This window comes from Aptenodytes patagonicus, chromosome 4 (assembly GCF_965638725.1).
Source record: "Aptenodytes patagonicus chromosome 4, bAptPat1.pri.cur, whole genome shotgun sequence".
Taxonomy (NCBI): domain Eukaryota; kingdom Metazoa; phylum Chordata; class Aves; order Sphenisciformes; family Spheniscidae; genus Aptenodytes; species Aptenodytes patagonicus.
The window spans coordinates 66,617,984-66,636,342 of record NC_134952.1 but is presented as its reverse complement, the minus strand read 5'-3'; the positions used below and the strand labels follow the sequence as shown (position 1 = coordinate 66,636,342).

General features: G+C 47.4%; 1 protein-coding gene and 1 long non-coding RNA gene across 3 annotated transcripts; one reads left to right on the top strand and one right to left on the bottom strand.

The window, feature by feature from the left end:
* Window positions 1–1,463: 1,463 nt before the first annotated feature.
* On the top strand, window positions 1,464–10,072 carry LOC143159737 (estradiol 17-beta-dehydrogenase 11-like). The gene is made up of 7 exons (XM_076337044.1): window positions 1,464–1,779; window positions 4,036–4,143; window positions 4,778–4,909; window positions 6,014–6,120; window positions 7,495–7,632; window positions 7,907–8,023; window positions 9,019–10,072. The coding sequence occupies exons 1-7, from the start codon at window positions 1,570–1,572 to the stop codon at window positions 9,104–9,106; spliced, it is 900 nt and encodes a 299-aa protein (XP_076193159.1). The 5' UTR covers window positions 1,464–1,569; the 3' UTR covers window positions 9,107–10,072.
* Window positions 4,441–17,657, bottom strand: LOC143159738 (uncharacterized). 2 transcript variants are annotated; one of them, XR_012995212.1, is made up of 2 exons: window positions 17,581–17,657; window positions 4,441–5,241 (listed from the first exon to the last, which is right to left on the bottom strand). It is a non-coding gene; the product is annotated as an uncharacterized LOC143159738 (long non-coding RNA). The 2 variants fall into 2 exon arrangements; XR_012995211.1 differs by lacking the exon at window positions 17,581–17,657 and adding an exon at window positions 11,068–11,162.
* Window positions 17,658–18,359: the final 702 nt, after the last annotated feature.

Genomic DNA, 18,359 nt, shown 5'->3' with positions numbered 1-18,359 from the left:
GCCATAGCATAAGATGGAAAGTCTGGCTATGGATAACTAATTAAAAGACAGAATAAGAGGGAACAGCCAGCCAAGAACTCACCTGTGGAACCCCACAAGTTGAAAAGACTTGTGCCACTCAGCTTTTGTTAAGTGACCTGGAAAAGGAAGGTGGGGGAAAAAGTCTGCTGACAATGCACAGGTATTCAAAGGAAGGAAGAACTTGGACTCACCATGAAGAAAACTGCTCAAACCTCATGAGATTGAGCAGTCGTACAGCAGGATTCGAGACAGAATTACAATACAGAGTTTATGGGACCCTCAAGGTGTTTTTGCCAGTAACTGGATGAGCAACTTTATTGCCACTTCCATCCCTCTTCCACCTGCAGCAAACAACAAACAAGAACATGCTTTGCTGCTACTTGACACAAGGGCCTGGGAGAGGAACAGCAAGGCGCCTGTGCTGTCACCTGTGCGGGGGCAAACAAAGCAGAGAAAGAACAGTCACGGGGGGACCGACGGATGCCGTCCGGCAAGATCGATCGCAACCAAGGGCAAAACACTTGAGTTTTTCGCACACCTCTACCAACTGTGTTTTCCTCAGCCAAGGGGGCAGAAACCGCCCGAGAGTCACATTTCTGTAGCCACGCTGAGAGCAGCAGCTCCTTTGAGAGCTACCTCCAGCACATCCCATCAGCTGCAACGCTCACTGAGCTGCACTTGTGCCTATCCACAATGAGAGGATAAGTAAGCCTTCTGCTAGAACAGAATGTACATGCAGGCTGCAACACCTCCGAACGGCTCACCCAGCACCAGGCCACCAGGCAGCGAGTTCAGGGCGGGGCTGAGCGAGGCAGCCCGCTCCGAGCTACCGCCCCCGCCCCGCGCAGGGAGCCGCCGGGGACGCCCGAGCGCCGGCCGCACCGCGCCTCCGCCGCGCTGCCCCTCCCGCCCAACGGCCGCCGCCGCCGCCGCCACCCCCGCCGCCCTCTTTACAAGCTCGCCTCTCATTGGGCGGAGCGCCACCAATCGCGAGCGCCTCCAGCCCACAGGCTTTTCCCCGCCCACGGGCAGGCCCCTCCCCAAGCGCCGCTCTCTGATTGGTTGCTGCTGCCCTGGGAGGCGTGGCCGGGCGCGCGGCCCGTCGGACCGTGGGCGGCCGGCGCTCCTCGCGCCCCGGGCGCGCCCCGGCCGCGCCCCGGCCTCGGCGATCGCGGTCCCCGCGTTTCGCGGAGCCCCGCGCGGCGAGGGGAGCCCGGGGCCCGGCCGGGGCGGGCCGGGCGGCGCGGGGAGGGCGGCGGCGAGGGGGTGGTCGCTGCCGGGGCAGAGGCCTGTGACTGACAGGACGAGCGGTGCGTGCTCGGGCGGGCCGCGGGCGCCCCCTGGCGGCGATGGAGGGGAGCGCCCCCCGCGCAGCCCCACCGCGCCCGGGCGGGCCCCCGCGGGAGCGGCGCTGAGCCGTGCATCACCGCACACACGGGCCCGCCCCGGGCCCGCCCCGCTCCCGCCCCCGCCCCGGGCCCGCTGTGCTGCCGTCAGACGTTGCAGGGCCCAGCTCGGTACGGCAATCAAAGGACTTCCAGAAAAACAATGAATCCCTTTCTGGATCTTCTCCTGTTCTTGGGTACGCTCGTCTACTCCTACTTAGAGGCTTTTGTGAAGCTTTTTGTCCCTGCGAAGAGAAAGTCTGTCAGCGGAGAGCTTGTTCTCATCACGGGTGCTGGCCATGGTGTAGGGAGAGCGACTGCCTTGGAGTTCGCCAAGCGTCAAAGCAGACTGGTTCTGTGGGACATCAATAAGGTAATGGCACAATTCATGTCTTGACTTGCACCAGAGGACGTAGGTGTCTGGGTCCCACAGTTACGCAGTGCTAATCAGCGGGGTGGCATGCACAGCACGTCAAAGAGTACCTGCAAGAGGGAATGCAGTGGTCAGCAAGCTGCTGTTGGAACCGCTGCCTAGGCTGGCAGAAGGCGGCGTGCGCAGGCCAGAAACCTGCTTCTACAGGGAAGCAGGTTTACCTTCTGCTCGCTGTCTCTCTAGCCTCACATATTTTGCGTACACTGCTGGAAGGCATGTCTCGCTACTCATATTGACGGGCATCACTGCGTTGAGCTGTGTGTGAGCCCTGCTGCCCTCTGGCACAGTTAACACGTGTAGGCAGCGCCTGGCTAAACGTTTATGCTAGCCCAAACTCTTTATTGCAGCTAAATTGACTGGAACGCAAAAAGACCTTGGCAAGCGGACGATGGACAGATACAAGCACGCAGAACGTCGTTCAGTAGGGATCGAGGCAAAGTGCTGTGCATAGGAGCGATTGGCTGTACAGAGGGGGTGAGTGGCTGGGCAGCAGTGCACGGGGAAGGTTTCTGACACAGTGGACCAGAAACCGCAGAGGAGTTCATCATGTCATCCTGAAGCTGCAAAAAACCCGCAGCCCACCACAAACAAACAAACAAACAAAGAAAAAAAACCCCGAGACAAGCCTAGCATAAGGGGTTTTATAAATAGGGAGGATATTGTTGACTGTTTTCAGTGTCTGTTCATGCTACCCATTACGGCTAAGGCCAGACGCTGGAGGGGTGGGAGGAGGCATGGCACCAGCCTCCCGATGCGTAAAGGGCTGCTGCCAAGTCGAGTGTTGTCCATGTCCACTGGAATGGGGAAAAAGGAATAAACTTAGTAGCGGGCGAGACCTGGCTTTGGTGCTGGGAAATATGTTGTAAGGGTGGGTGTAAGCAGGCACTGAAACACAGTGCCAAAGGAGGTGGAGGATGCCAAAGGTTTTAGGAGTATGCTTCGAAAGACACGGACCTGTTGGGAGCAGGTCCAGAGGAGGGTCACAAAAAAGATCGGGGGGATGGAACACCTCTCCTATGAAGAAAGGCTGAGAGAGTTCAGCCTAGAGAAGAGAAGGCTTCGGGGAGACCTTAGTGCAGCCTTTCAGTACTTAAAGGGGGCTTATAAACAAGATGGCAGCAAACTTTTTAGCGGGGCCTGTTGCGACAGGACAAGGGGGGGATGGCTTTAAACTAAAGGGGGGTAGATTTAGGCTAGATCTAAGGAAGAAATTTTTTACGCTGAGGGTGGTGAAACACTGGCACGGGTTGCCCAGAGAGGTGGTGGATGCCCCATCCCTGGAAACATTCCAGGTCAGGTTGGACGGGGCTCTGAGCAACCTGATCTAGTTGAAGATGTCCCTGCCCACGGCGGGGGGGTTAGACTAGATGACCTTCAGAGGTCCCTTCCAACCCAAACTATTCTATGATTCTACGATTCCCCAATCCAACTGCCTTGACAAAGGCCTCATTCCTGGGGGCCATCAGCCTTAAGCAGCAGCTGGGGCTGCGTGGAGCTGCCCGGTCACCCACCCCAGGGACCTGCACAGCTTCTGTCAAGTGCTGAGCTGTCCCAGGCCATTTGTGAACTGGGGCTTTTCACTGCACGGGTCCCCGTTGGCATGGCTTTCTGGCACCTGGGGACAAGGCTACAGCAAAGTCACTTCTGCCCTCACTTAGTGGGTTGATAATAATGACACAGGGGAGCTTCTGTGTGTGTCAAACGCTGTTCTCACAAGAAGCGTCTCTCTACATTGTGCACTTTGGAGCACACTTCTCTTCTCACATCCAGTCTGTGAATACAGAAACGCATAGGGCCACTTTTCGTATCTCGGGGGCGTCAGCTGGGCCTGTGTTTCAAGAGCTCTGCTTACAGTCACGGTGTCTGCCTGCCGTGCTGTGAAAGTCACCGAGTGCCCCCTTTCTGCAGCCTAGCTACGTGTGCTTTACCAAGGCAAACTCACTCTTGTTGCCACATTCCCTTTGTGGCGGTCACTCTACGCAGGTCTGAAATTTAAGGTCGGAATACTAGTCCTCCCACGGACCCCGGCTACAGCTTGAATTTCCCTGGGTAGCCATGAACCGTTCCAGGGCTTGGCAGCGTTTATGCAATCAGGACAAATCTTCAGCCTCTAACTGGTCTGCCGCCATGCCCGAGCAGCGACACGCGGGCAGGGTACAGCTGCGCATGCATGTCTGTCTTTTCTGCCTCTTACAGCATGGCGTCGAGGACACGGCAGCAGAATGCGAAAGGCTGGGAGCCACTGTTCAAGCCTTCGTGGTGGACTGCAGCAAAAGGGAGGAAATCTACAGCGCTGCAGAGAAGGTAGGGGAGCAGGGGCACGTCCAAAGGCTTACCCAAACGTGCTCGGTTTTCAGAAAGGTCAGGCAAACAAGAGAAGAGGTACTGTACACAAGTCATGCCAGCCCTTGGACTCTCCCCGCTTCTGGCTGCTTTCTGTACGGAGAGTGAAGTAGCACTTCCGAGATCGCAGCCAGTCTCATCCTCTTTTGTGAGGCTCTGGCGTATCGCGCCTTGTTGCCAAGTTTGCTCTTTAGGCTTCCAGCTCCTGAAGGAACTTCTGCTTTTTAGTTTCCTGAACAGCACACAGACAACACTGGGGACATTTGAAACATTTTATTGTAAAGGATATGGTCCAGCTGGCTCAAAACAGTCTGTACGTCCATAGTCTCAACTGTGAGTACGCAGAGCATACTGTGTCTGTGGGCAACGTGTGGAAGACTATAAATACTGGCAGTAATTAAGGGAGAAGCATCAGAGCTAAACCAGCTTTCATGGTACTACTGCACAGTTCCTACCACATCTGGAAATGTGGCGCCATCTTCCTCTCCCTAAAAGGAACAACGTTAAGAATTAAATTGTCGCTCATCTTCCACAGCCTTGCATTTTTTTGATAACTAATGACACGCACCTTTCTGGGCTTTTTTCTGTCCAAAAGGTGAAAAAGGACATTGGGGATGTCTCCATCCTGGTGAATAACGCTGGCGTGATTACAGCTGCCGACCTGCTCTCGACTCAGGACCACCAGATTGAAAGAATGTTTGAAGTCAACATTCTTGCTCACATCTGGGTAAGGGCCACTACCATCTTCATACCTACGTTTTTTGGGGAGCGTTGCTGAGGAGGCATAGTTAGACTAACAATTATTTTCAGCAACCAGTGAATTACAGAAGCGTCTTTCGGACATGTATAGCACAGGGGCACCCAGCTAGACTGACTGCTGGGAAACCTGATTATCCTCTTGCTGATCTGAGCCTGGCCCAGTTTTTTCATTCTCTCTTTCCTCTGCGTGAGCTAGCCGGTGGCGGCCTCATCTGCAGCATGGGTTGGTCTCTGTCAGAGGTGTATTAGGGTTCTCTTTGCATCGGGTAGTTTCGGCACCTGCAGCATAGCGCCGAGACCCTGCAAGTAGAAGATACACAGCTGAAACATACAAAGCAATGTTTTTATCGGCTGAACCGCACAAAGGGCAGCCGGCACGTGGCCCGAATGGCCAGGCAGGGTCTGGCAGGTGCGGGTCGGGCAGAGCAGGGGAGGGGAGGGCCAGCCCCACAGCTCCCAGCACAGCCCAGCTGCAGGGCACAGCGAGGCCTGGCCCCTCCCTGACTGCACCCACCAGCCCAGCCGATCTCCCTGGGTGCTCTTCCCCTCGCGGTTTGTACCTCGCTGTGTCGCCACCTTCCCTCCTGTCTCCTTGAGCTACTTCTGAGCCCGTCTCCCATCATCAACCCTGCCTCTCCTCGTGTTTTGTACCTCTCTCATCTCTCTGCGGACTTTCTCCCAGCAGCCTGAGTCAAGGTGACACAGCTGGGCCCTATCAGAGCTGAGCCCTGGGTCTTTGGCATGCCTGCAGCTGACCCCTGGGGTAGGGCAGCTGCCAGCAGGGGTTACAGAGTGGGAGGGTTTCAGCTGTTAAGGACTTGTTGTTTGCAGCAGAAGAAAAGAGATGCTACAGATTGCTGAGCGAGTGTTTTATTGTACGTGCTGGGGTGAGACACTGGCAGCATTGCCGCTGACACCTGAAACCTAAAAAGCGGCACAGGAAGGATGTGAGAATCGGCTCCTGTTTATAGTCGACTTCAGGGTCAGTGTTGAATCTGCCTAAGAAAACATTGTTCTTTTCCTCCTCTACCCCCGCCCCCATGTTTGCCTCTTGGTTTCCATGACTTTCAAGACCACAAGAGCTTTTCTACCAACCATGATGAACAACAACCACGGTCACGTTGTCACGGTGGCTTCGGCAGCAGGTCATTTTGTGACTTCTTTCATGGTGGCTTACTGGTAAGTGATTTTAAAATCGGCTCTCTTCATTTTTTTTATTTTTAATTGCGTCTTCTCCATCAGAAAGCACAGAGTAACCGAAATAGTCCTCCTGCTGAATACGGTACGTCCAAAGGACCATGCCAAGGAGGAAAAGAGCACAACCGCCAGCACTTAAGGATGCCTGGAAGTTCCTGCCGATTTGCTTATGAGCTCTGACTGAATCAGGAGCAATGCTTGTATGAAGGAATAGTCATGTGACACATCAGCTAATGCAAGCTTCTTTTTTCTCTCCCTCACTGATCCAGACTTTTGCTTGGCAAAAAAGGTATCCTCTTCCCTTGTCATTCTTAGAAAGTAGCACTCCTGTGAGTTGTTGTAGTGTTGTCAAGTAAACCCCTAATGAGTAGCTTTTGATCTTTCTACCATTGTGGTAGTGACTAGTGTATAGAAATACTTCTGCCATCGTGAGATAAAATTGCTTTTTGACTGCAAAATTACCTTTCAGAAGGCAAAAACATGACGATGCTTACTGTGTTGTGAGCAACCTAACTGATGCAACTGAGAGGTCGATGCATTGCCTATTTCTACTAGAAGCACTCGAGTCACGGTGCACGAACAGAAAAGCTGTTAGATTGCATTTTGTCATTCTGTGTCAGATCTAGCCCTCTATAATAGCAGCTCCAGGCGGAGCAATCTTCCCCTGGGAACGCTCCTTCTTAGAGAGTCGCTCGCTGTCGGCAACGTGAGAACTCCCCAGCCAGGGATTTTACTGGGATTACACTGTTCAAATCAACAGCAGTCAGTAAACTGATTCTCTGGTTCAACTTTCTTTGAAGTTGATTTATACTCCTGGCCTGCACCAATTTCTGTGGCAGTAAGTTCCTCAACTTTTGCACGCATAATGCTCCTCTATTTCAAAACTCACACGCGAGTGTCACAAGACGCTCCTGTGTGGCACGAGAAACAGTAGAGGGTTGTTCTCCATTTCTACCCTGCCCATCCTTCTTAATTTTAGAGATTCAGGCTGCGTTCCTTCTAAGACTCTTCTCACATGGGAAAAACGGGAAGTCCATCGATTGAGGCACATTAGTTACCATTTTCTAAGAATTCCTGACGTTCATCTGTCTGTTTGCAGCTAAGGCAACTTTTTCTGAAAGACACCCACTCTGCATGCCACAATTACTCCCCCAAGCAGCAATATCTAATCCAGCACTACACTCTGGCACAGGGAAGGTTAGAATTATTCCCTGCCCTCTCTTCTCAGCTGGATTACATTTTCTTTTTGCCTCCTAGTCAGTACTGTGTGATCTTTTAGGCCATTTCCCTTTGTAGAAAGCTAGAAATAGTATTTCTGCCTTCTCTTCTCATTTGTGCTTTTTCCCCCTCCCGCAGTTCAAGCAAGTTTGCTGCAGTTGGATTTCACAAAGCTCTGACAGAGGAGCTGTCTACCCTGGGAAAGGACGGAATAAAAACTACGTGTCTTTGTCCGGTTTTTATAAACACTGGATTTGTCAAAAACCCCAGTACGAGGTAACTATCAGAACTCTGCCTTCCTGCCCGCCCTTCTTTGCATCGAGGCACTACATACTAGCCCCACCTTTAGGCCTTGTATTCCAACTGACTATATAAAACCGGAGATAAATCGGTATATAGCATTGGCTACAGAAAATCTGCAGTGTCATTTAACCCACATTATGGTTGCATTTGAATTACCTGAGTTTGTGCCCATGTGAAGCATCCTACATCAGCTAGTACCGCCCCTGTTTTACCACCACAGCTCTTACACGTATACTTTCCTGTGTAGGCTTGGAAAGATTTTGGAGATTGAAGAAGTTGTAGAGGCCCTGATGGAAGGAATACTGACCAACCAGAAAATGATTTTTGTTCCATCAAATCAACGTGTTGCTTTACTTCTTGAAAGGTAAGTAGGAAAAAAAAACCCAAAACCGAAAAAAACCCTACATGTATCAAATATAACTTGCTGAGTGTAGAACCCTCAAACTTGTAACTTCTGATTCAAAATTAAGTTTTATTTTAGAACACATCACAAGGTAACCAAATAGTGCAGTGATTCTTTCTAATGACAACAGCAGACATCATACACAGAAAGATTTTCTTGAGTCCTCTCATAGGTCATTATGACCCACTTTCTGCAGCTAACTGTTCTCGGTGGAGAACTCGACCGCTCTATAGGCTGCTAGGGAGGGAGGGGGAGACAAAAAAACACACTTTCTTCACAGATTGCGATTTCCCTTTTGCCTGCAAACAACACTTTCTCTGAAACAGCAGCCTCAGAGAAGTTCCAGACAGAGCTGAGGACCCACCGCTTATTAGTATTTGTTTCTTCATGTCAACACCAAAGATGGAGGTCACAGAGGCTGGGAAAATTGCTTTAAAAGGGCTCTATTGCTTAGCTCTGCCATATAAAGCAGGATTTGTCCTCTCACATGTCTTTAATATACAGCGTAGCTGCTCTGCTGAGGAGGTGTTTTCATCAGAGCTCAGGTTCCAAACCTAAAATTAACATCAGAACAACTAAATTAAGTTTTCAGTTAATTTCTACAATATCTCATGAAACACCTGGTAATTTCTTGTTTGTGAAAGCCAGAAAACTTGGGTCTAACCCCAAATTTCTTTTTGAGGTGTAAAGATGTTTGGGGTTTTTTTTCCCCCAAGAATTCCCCAAACTAACCAGATAAGCTTTTGAAAGCGGAGAGAAAGCAAATGCACACGTCTATGTTCAATATTAAAACTTCCTGGATTCTTTGGAAATATTGCTTGGTTTAAGTCTTAGTCTCAGTCTGTGTGTGTGCACACATTCTGCTCCCAGACCAGCTCTTCCCTCACCTGCAGTGCCACTCTTTCCCATAATTTAAGTTTCTTATCCCACATTTAATTTCAAGTTCTCTCTTCCAGGTTGTTTCCAGAACGTGCCTTGGATGTTCTGAAAAAGCTGACCGATGTCAAGTTTGATGCAGTCGTTGGGCAGAGAAGCACCCAGTGAAAAGCAAAAATTGATTCTCATTTCCCAGTGGCACGAGTGAAAACAGAACATGTGTGAGCATAGTTCAGCTGGTTCAATTCAGAGCAGAACTAAGACAGATGCTTCCAGGCCACCATTTCCAAGCACACCTAAGGGCTTATCCCACACCTGCAGCAGGGACTTACCCACATAACATGGAATGTTAACAAGCAGAGATGCAGCTCTAGAAGTCTAAAGGGCTGCTTTGGCTGTATGTCACATCGTCTCCATCTCCTAGTGCTGAGGCAGACAGGAATTCCCACAAAGCCCATCTTTGGGACAGCACAGCTGCGTACTTGAGTGCAAAGGGATTGCCTGAGAATATGTTAATCTGGACTCATCCCTGAGCAAAGGTATCTTGCAAGAAGCAATTTATAGAGGAGGTGGATGGCCTGTTTCACCTCAATTTTTCTCTTTAAATTTAAAAAACGCTCTAATGCACACTGAATTTCATGTGCTTTTGTAGCAACTACCTGTAATAATACAGGCTTATATGTAATGTAATACCTAATTACATCGATTATCAATTATGCATTAGCACCATGAACATGCCTTATTCCAAATAAATACATTTCTTTAACACAAAGGTGCCTGTTGGCACTGAAAGTCATAACCAGGTCCCAGAGGTGCTTTTAAAGTACGGTATCAAGTAATACACCCTTTCCCCATATCATTTCTCACACTGCTCATCTGCAATTCTCAGACACCTTTAAAACACCTTCCTGTGAAAACAGTGCAGTATTTCTCTACAAATCACTGGGTGCCCTCCTGCATTTCATGCATGCTAGAGAATATGATTTATTACATGAGAACGCAGACTGAGTTGGACTATTTTTCTCCTTGCATTACAAGGCAAATAATCCAACCTAATGAAAATTCTGCATTCTGTCTGCTTCAGTATTCATAAGTCAGACTTGTGTATTAAAGAAAAGAGCAAGATTATGCTAAGCCAGGAAAACCTTCTTTCACGTGCAGCAGGCAAGTCTAAGTTGAAGTCCACAGGGCTTCTGCACCTGTGTACAATGCAAGAGAAGGCCTGAACTCCTGGAAACTCCTGAATACGTCTTCATTTTGACTAATTAACACATTCACAGCACAAAGTTACACCCATACAGACACCGGATAACACATGTGCCTCCACATACCTCTTTTCCTTCTGCCTCTTGAAACACACGTGCACCAGACTGAGGGTTTATGTATTCCACTCCTCTGAAACACTGCCTCGCTGACTGCAGAAGATGCTGCAGCAAGAACATCCCTGTGTGATCCTGGGCTTTACCTTCCCAACCCTGCTCTGCCCCTTCTGGGTGCAGGGGAGCACTGGAGCGGGGATTCTTGGCAGGAGGCACGCCAGGTGCCACAGGTGGGGGCAAGGCAGGCATCACACCGACAGGTCGCTGCCTCACTGCTCCCGAGCAAGGATGGCAGAGCAGGTGCTGCAACGGTGAAAGGGTCAGCCAGAGTCTGCCGACCACCAGGCCAGGCTGCAGGGACGAGGCAGGTCCCCGGTCACACCAGGAAGCCACATCAGGATCAGCGAGGTACAGGGCCAGGCATGGCACACCGACACCACAGCCCACGCAAGGGCCGGGGCCAAGGCCAGGGCTTAAAGGCAGGTGCCAGGCCAGGGGGCAGAGGGTGCACGGGGGAAGGCTCCAGATGAGCCTTCTCACAGCTCCTCATCACAGGCTAGCGGCCTGCTCTGACGGGACCCACCCTGACCAGGAGGTTAAACCCCCAAAGGTCTTTGGCCTGTGGTACAAGACAACAGCACCTGATGAAACACAGGTCAAAGACCTCTACAGAGCACAGATTATCTTTCCACCTACTTGTGCAACTCCCGACTGCGCCAGGCACTTGCTGGCTCACAGACATCCAAGGGAGGCCTGAACACGCTGCCACCTTCAGTACAGCTGGAAATGGGTAGCAGCCATCCCACCCACCTGAGCATTCATGTTGTTCTGTAAACTGAGGTTCTTCAGAAAAGGGAGAGCCCTTGTCATCCAGCTCCTCCTGCTCTTAGGTGGCAACAGGAAGAAGTTTGTGCTGCCAGCAGCACAAATGGTTGCTAAATGTGCTAAGTGACACGAAAACGGTTTCCTTTTTGCTCATGTAACGTTCATGTTACAGGACGTTCAGGGTGTGCCAAAGCACAAGTTCCCAGCTTGGGAACTTCTGCTTCACAGTGCAAAATTTCTGTAGCCAAGAAAGGAAAAGAAAGAAGGGATTTGTAAATTTCAGGGAATAAAAAAAAAAGTTAACAGACACGGGTTGACCAAGACCCTCCAAACCCCAAAACTTTTGAGAGAAGCATGCTTTGAGTCCTGAAGGATAAAGGAGGCCAATTTGCGTGCATGTTCAGTGGGTTATTTTGTAAGTCTGTTTTCCCTGCCTCAGAGGCATCCCCCAAATCTGAAAACAGTGATTTAATGTCTTGTGTCTACTCTGGAAGAAGTTCTCTGTTTTGTGCTGCTTCTGCTTTTATTTGAGCTACATATTCAGCTCTTGCTAAGAGGACAGGCCTGTCACAGCTGAGAGCCACTTGCTCTTCTCCATGTTGCCTGAGACTGCAAGTCTTCTGCTTGACATAAAGAAACAGACACAAAAGGAAGGATTTAAACCTGCACCTCCTGAACACCAGTGACAGAACTGAACCATCAAGCCTCCTAGGCTCTCAGTTCTCTTTCTGACCACAACAGACAACTGAAGCTTATCCCAAAGTCTGGTCCTTGTGGGTGCCTAGCAGGAGCCTATGTGAGCCAGCCTCATATAGGCGCCTACAGCTAAGTCCCAAATTTGAAGCGTAATACCTCACATCCTGACTTCGGACTCCTTATGAGTCGGGTTAGTGACTCTGGCCTCGTGCTCTGCCTTCCTCTGAGGTGTCTCTTGGAGTCAGCGCTTCTCTGCCCTCCCTGCCTCCTCCGTCTCGGCCACAGCACTGACTGGAGCCCCGTGCCAGGAAAATGACAGCACCGCTGAGCTGTGCAATTAGGGTCTGGCCCAAATGCCGATGCGTTAATTAAGAAGAGAACGAAGTTCCAAGAGAAAAGTAGGAAGTGTCTAGCACTGAATCTCTCTGCTGGAGTCAACCCAGTCTCCCGCAGACAAGATGAGCAATGGTGCAGCTAAAGCAGTGGGACATTGGCTAGAGGTCTGTGGAGCTCCTTCCTCAGCTCTTGCAGCTGTTCCACTTTCAGAAAGCAGATGAGTGTGAGGACCCCACAGGGATTTTATGTACCGGGTGCACTATGTGTTCCCTCAGCTGCTGCACCCAGCATGCAGATGCCACTGCCGTGACTGCCCTGCTAGCTGACAGAGGCTCTGTTCCCCAGTACGGGAGGCATGAAGCTATGGTATCACAAACCCTATAACTGTGTTCGTAAGCTACATGGCCAGGCAGCATGCTCATGCACTGTTTTGCAGTCATCCATACTGTCGAAGTGTTAGCATGCTTCCTGGCACAGTTTTGGCCCATAACCGTGTCTGGCGGCACATGCACTAGCATAGTGTGGGGGAGTGCGTCCCTGGGTACAGAGCTGCTGGGCAGGCAGTGTGGGTGAGACCATCTACTTTGCAAGAGGAGTGGAAGTTTACAGACACAGAAGCCTTCTGAGGACACTATCCAAATCAACAGTAAATAAAACAAAGGAGCAGCCGTGATAGTTTCCCTTTTCCACTATATATGCAGACCTGACTGGTCTGAAATTTGGGAAGCTCATTATTAGAGGAAAGAACAACATTTAACAACAATATTTAATAACAATATTTAACATTCATAATTATTGTCTTCATCATGATAGGTGAGATTTTCAAGAGTGTCTAAGTGGCTTCAGCTCATCTCGGTCACATTGAGTCTTACTGAATTTCTAATAGCATGGATTAAAGCTCCCCACAGCACTGCAGCCTGATCTGTCTCTTCAGCAAAGTCTGAGAGTACTTCTTCGGAGACTGGCTCTGCTGCATTTTTCCAAAGTCCTTGAATTCTACTCAGAATGTTAGGAGAATCATCCCAAATTGTGTTTCTTGTCACAAACCTAGGCCACTTAAAAGTGAAAGTCATGGCTGTACATCTTATTGCCACTGTCTGCTAGCACTGAGGCCAACCTCATGACTGGGGCAATACTCATAGTATTTTAATGCTTGCAGGTAATGCCAGTATGCATAATAAAATACGCAATTTTAGGCAGCATTTCAGAACATGGATTTCAAATGCACAGAAATTCCTGAACCCAGCAGTTCAATGAAAGGGGGTTTTGGGTTTGGGTTTTTTCTACTGCTCCACTGAAATTAAGCATCTGAGATCACTGGCTGTTCACAGCGTTGCAAAACTGTCTGCAAAATTCCATTCTGAAACAAATTTTTGGTACCCTAAACCTTTCAGATTCTTTCATTCTGCATCTAGTATCTGGCCATGCATTTTGCTTTTTTCCAAGCAGGTCTCTTGCTTTCTGTACTTATGCTACAGTTGGAGCTCACCACTGAGAGGATCGCGGTTTTACTGCAAAACCTCTATTAGAGTATGAATAAGCTTACATTTATCCAACAAGCCAGGTGTTGCTAGGAGTAAACATGCTCTCATGCAAACTATTTCCTCTCTGTGTTCTCAGCCTTTTAATGTTCATAGCTGGTAGCTGATCATTTTCCAAAACATCACAATCAGAATGTTTTTCAAGAAACATTCTAGTTAAACAGATGTTGCAACAGGAAGATATGCTCATTGCTCAAAAATAATCCAGTGACAATAGTGACTTGTTTTTATATAAAGGTATTCCAGACATTCATGTTCACTAGTACCTACCAGCTTGCTAATCACAAGGTAATCTCTAATGGGAAAAAAAACCAAACAAACACTGAGCAGGAACTTGCACTAATCTTTTGATGACCACATAGCTTTGATGATGAAATGCTGCTGCTTTCTTTTCAAGAGTTGACCTGGAATATAGTACATAAGAAGTTCTTTAAGCCTCATAGCACTGACACCTGCACTCTAAGAGAGGTGAAAAATTGAAGATCATGTAATAACGGTTTTTATTATTATGCAGAGGCGATGGTCTGCATTTACTCTCATCTAGTGATTTCTGTGTAGTTACACTGAAATTATACTGGCAAAAGATAAAATTCAAGTCTCTCTGGTATGAAAAACATCGAGGGGGGAAAAAAGTATTTATCTGGAGCTCAGTTCTCAAAGCCCTTAAAGCATACACATGCAGTTAAGACCAGTTCTGGCTGCACAGCCTAATCATCAGTGTTCTCTTCCCAGCTAAGCACTTTGTTCATGTGGCACATTTCCACTTCCATCCTCCTCTTTCTCTTTGACATAAAATGGTATCAAGAGCCCTTTTAAACACAAGCACAATTCCAAGGGGATTTTAATGAGCTTGTCTGGGAGGAGGCTACACCATGATTTACAGCAAGCAAAATAATATGGAACAAAAAAAGCTAAAACATTTTAGATTAATTGGTTATTTCCTTAGAAGTACCCTTTTTGGTCACTCAGAGCTACATGTCAGTTCCTGTGAATTTAATGCATACTTTCAGACAAAAAAGAGTGTAAAACATTTTGAGGAAGATAAATTGAGCTAAGTTTAATTTTACAAGGGAAAAACAAATGCAAACTTTTTTTTTTTTTTTAAATGAAGTCACCAAGACAAAATATGTGATTTCCATGGCTCTGATATGGAAAAGAAAATGTTTACTCTGGGACATGATGATGCAGATCCTGCTTCACAAAGGCTCTGCATTTTATACATACAGGCTAGTTGTTATATGACAGATCTCTGTTTGGCTAAGGTAGCTCTACTTGGGCCACACAGCTAATGTCGGCCACAGGACACATCAGGATCCCACTGTGCCAGTTTAAAATGACACATTTGGTAACTGTTTGTCATTTTAGGAAGTTCAAAAGAGTACAAGTGCAGTAAGAATATTCTACTGAGTATGAGCTAAACTTTATTCCTCACAAGGACAAAGAATGTATGAGCAAAAACAATCTGACATTAGCACACTAATTAACAGAGGCACAGTTACAGCTAACACAGCTATGTTGCTCCTGAGATTCAAGTGAGTATCTCTGCACAGGACCATGGAAATACTTTGTAAAGAATACTCCATTTATGTCTGTTAATTGTAATGGATGCAACATCAGGAATGAGTAGCTGAGAATCATTCAAAAATGCAACATATTATGAACGTAGTTTATACTCACTGTTTATATGTTCATTTTCTAGATAAAGAATTCCTGACTCACAAGGATTATTTTGTTCCTAATCCACACAGTTAATCAGTAACCAATTTAGGGGCAAGAGTGGCTGTAGCTCACGTCATGCTCTCTCTCCTCAGGAGCAAGGAACAGATAAAAAGGAAGGAATGGCAGCATGTGCCAAACAGAGGTGTATTCTCCTTTAGCAGGATGACGTAAGTCCATGTATACCCCAGGCCTATATATAAGAAAGCAGCAGCACAGATTTTTCAGACTGTTATTTTTCAAGCCATGGATTGTTTCAATCTTGCCCTGTCACATACAACACTACCTTTACATCTGCAGCCTCAGAAGTCATGAAACTTAGGATGCTCCGTACACAGTTACATTAAGCACAGATCCTCTCAAGTTCTTAAACACATAATATGGGCCGCAGACAACCAAATCCTAAAGCATGATCCTCAAAACTGTAAAGGCAGTTTTAGATAATGTCTGTGCTGTGCAACGCTGAGCTACCTCAGCGCTAGCTCAAAGGCACTGAGAAAGAGATGTTTTGCATATATAGATAGCCCTGTGCTTATCTGCTACCTTGGAGCCTGGCAGTGGTACAGCTGTGTTAGTGCAGCTCTGTAGTAACATGTTTGGGAAAGGGATTGTTCTGCATTCAGCAGCTAACTCGAGGATCTGTGGATGATGCCAAGTGACACAGTGCAAACCTATACTCAGTGCATGACACCTTCTTGGCGAGACAAAACTACCTGGCATTCAGTCCCTATCTGAAGCCTCCTCAAGGTAGGTGTTTATGCTCCTGCAGGATTTCACCTTGTAGGCATATCTGACACATACTGATTTAGTTGAGCTTAGCACACAAAGCCACAGTCACTCAACACCCAAAGATCCTTTTCACCCAAGCTTATGTTCTGTCTCTGAGCTGTCAGGTCATGATTTCTCTTTTGGACCAAGTGAACTTCATTTTTCCCCCTGAAGAGTAACACTGGAAAAAAAAAAATCAGCTATTTAAGCTTTCACAGTTGGCTCTTTAGTCATATATCTGCTTCTCTCTCTCTCTTTTTTTTTTGAGAATTGTTACTATCAGGGAAGAGCAATATTTTTAAATTAGTTTTTCAGAGGGCACTCCTGTTCTCAAAGCATCCCTGCTTGATAAAAAGTCTCTATCCCTTGCCTGACTGGGCACAGTTGGAAACTATTTCTTAGTTTGTTGACATTAATCCTGGATACAAGACATATTAAAAATAGACAGCAGAAAGATACATGACAATAAAGGATAGTTTTAAGAATCTATGTTTTAATTTGTTGCATTTCTCAGTTTAATAAGTCAGCCTTTACAGCAAGGAGATAAAGTATCGAAGTCTTACAGATCCCTTAAAGCCAACCAACCAACAAAGCTTAGCAACCATCCAGGCTTTATTCTTTTGTTGTAGATTATTTTATATTATCACTAATCCTGCTACGAAACTTCCAATTCCATAGGCTCTATATTGCCTAACTTCAGATACAGTCCAATGCTTGGAAGTCTGAGGTCCCTTTCACTACTAATATGCATCGTGCAGCATAGCATACACAGGCTAGTCTTTTGTGTTCTTAAATTATTGTTGCAGAGCTAATGAGATGGCTGAATAAACTTAAATACATTAGGAGACTAATCAGATTTCCATTTCCTAAAATGTAATTCCTTAGCAGTGCAATTTTATAAATATTAACTGCATTTTCTAGAAGACATTTCCTGATTCTACAATTGCTAACCCAATGAGCCAGTGTAGTTTTAAACTCAAATCTTTAAGAGAACCCAATCACAGAAGTTATTTTATATTTACTAACAGAACAGAGCAAAAGCATTTACCAGAACAGTCACAATGGACCGCCAGGATTTCGGCCTCAATGTCTCTCCACGTCCAGGAAAAGGTAACCTCCTTCTGTCATCAGAGATTATACATCACGCATGTAAATCACTGTTTGCAAGGACTTAGTAGATATATGTATCTGAGGGCAGGAGGGGAGCACTGTGCCAAAACCCCCAATGGCAGCAAAACTAAACAATGGCATCTTTGTGGGTTGAAGGCCTGATCAAACTATTACTGAAGTCAATGGGAGCCTTTTCGGTGGTTTCCAGGGGCGCTGGATGAGAGCCACAATACATTACAAGCAGTATCGCTAACTCTCAAAACCAGAAATAAGAGCACAAAGGCGTTAGTTTCTCATTTAGAATAGCAGTCTGCCCACTCATTCCTCCTACCTTTTTACAGACCAGAGCGACGAGCATGTTCCAATCCGCGGCACTCATTGCAGGAAGCTGGGAGGTAAGGTTTCCTACAACTTCTTAAGTATCAGGCTTTCATCCTGAAGAGAACCAATCTGGGGAAGTAAAGCAGCTGCCAGGCTGGACATTGTGGACATACGACGTAGAAACTATGAGGCCAATAAAGAATAAAAGTGTGCACTACAATAGAAGGCAAGGAGAAAACTGCAAAACACAAAGCTCTGACAAACTTGTTCCCATCAGACCACTGGCTGTGTGCCTGCGGTTCCCGAGGCCTGCTGGGAAGCCCCCTTCTTAACCCTCTGACCAAGAGGTCTGTCTGTATGGGTCAGTTTGTCCGATTACAGCCTTCAGGAAACTACTCATGGCCAGCAGCGTCTCTGCCACATACATACAGGTTAGTACCTTTTAACCACATGGATGGATTTGGGGAGGATTACTTGGTTTTTTGTATTCAGAAAAATAGCCACTAAGGCATTGCCGAATTGGAATTTTCCGAGATGTATTGACGCAAAACCTAAAATGTTTTGGATTGATCACAACTAGTGCACTCTGGGCAGTTCAGCACATCATGCAATCATTTCAGCTGTTTGTGACTGAATTTTCACCACCTCTGACCTGTATGAAATACATGGCAGGGGGTGAGGGAGGGGGAATAACAACCCAAACCCATTAAATAGCTATATTTTAGATAATAACGATTATTTCCATTTTCACATGGATAGTGTTCTGGTTCTTTCTCAAACAGGTCAGCT

Coding starts and splice junctions, on each gene's coding strand:
- LOC143159737 (XM_076337044.1), top strand. CDS start 1,570: ATGAATCCCTTTCTGGATCTTCTCCTGTTCTTGGGTACGCTCGTCTAC. Junction 4,910..6,013: donor ACATTCTTGCTCACATCTGG/GTAAGGGCCACT, acceptor ATGACTTTCAAG/ACCACAAGAGCTTTTCTACC. Junction 8,024..9,018: donor GTTGCTTTACTTCTTGAAAG/GTAAGTAGGAAA, acceptor TCTCTCTTCCAG/GTTGTTTCCAGAACGTGCCT.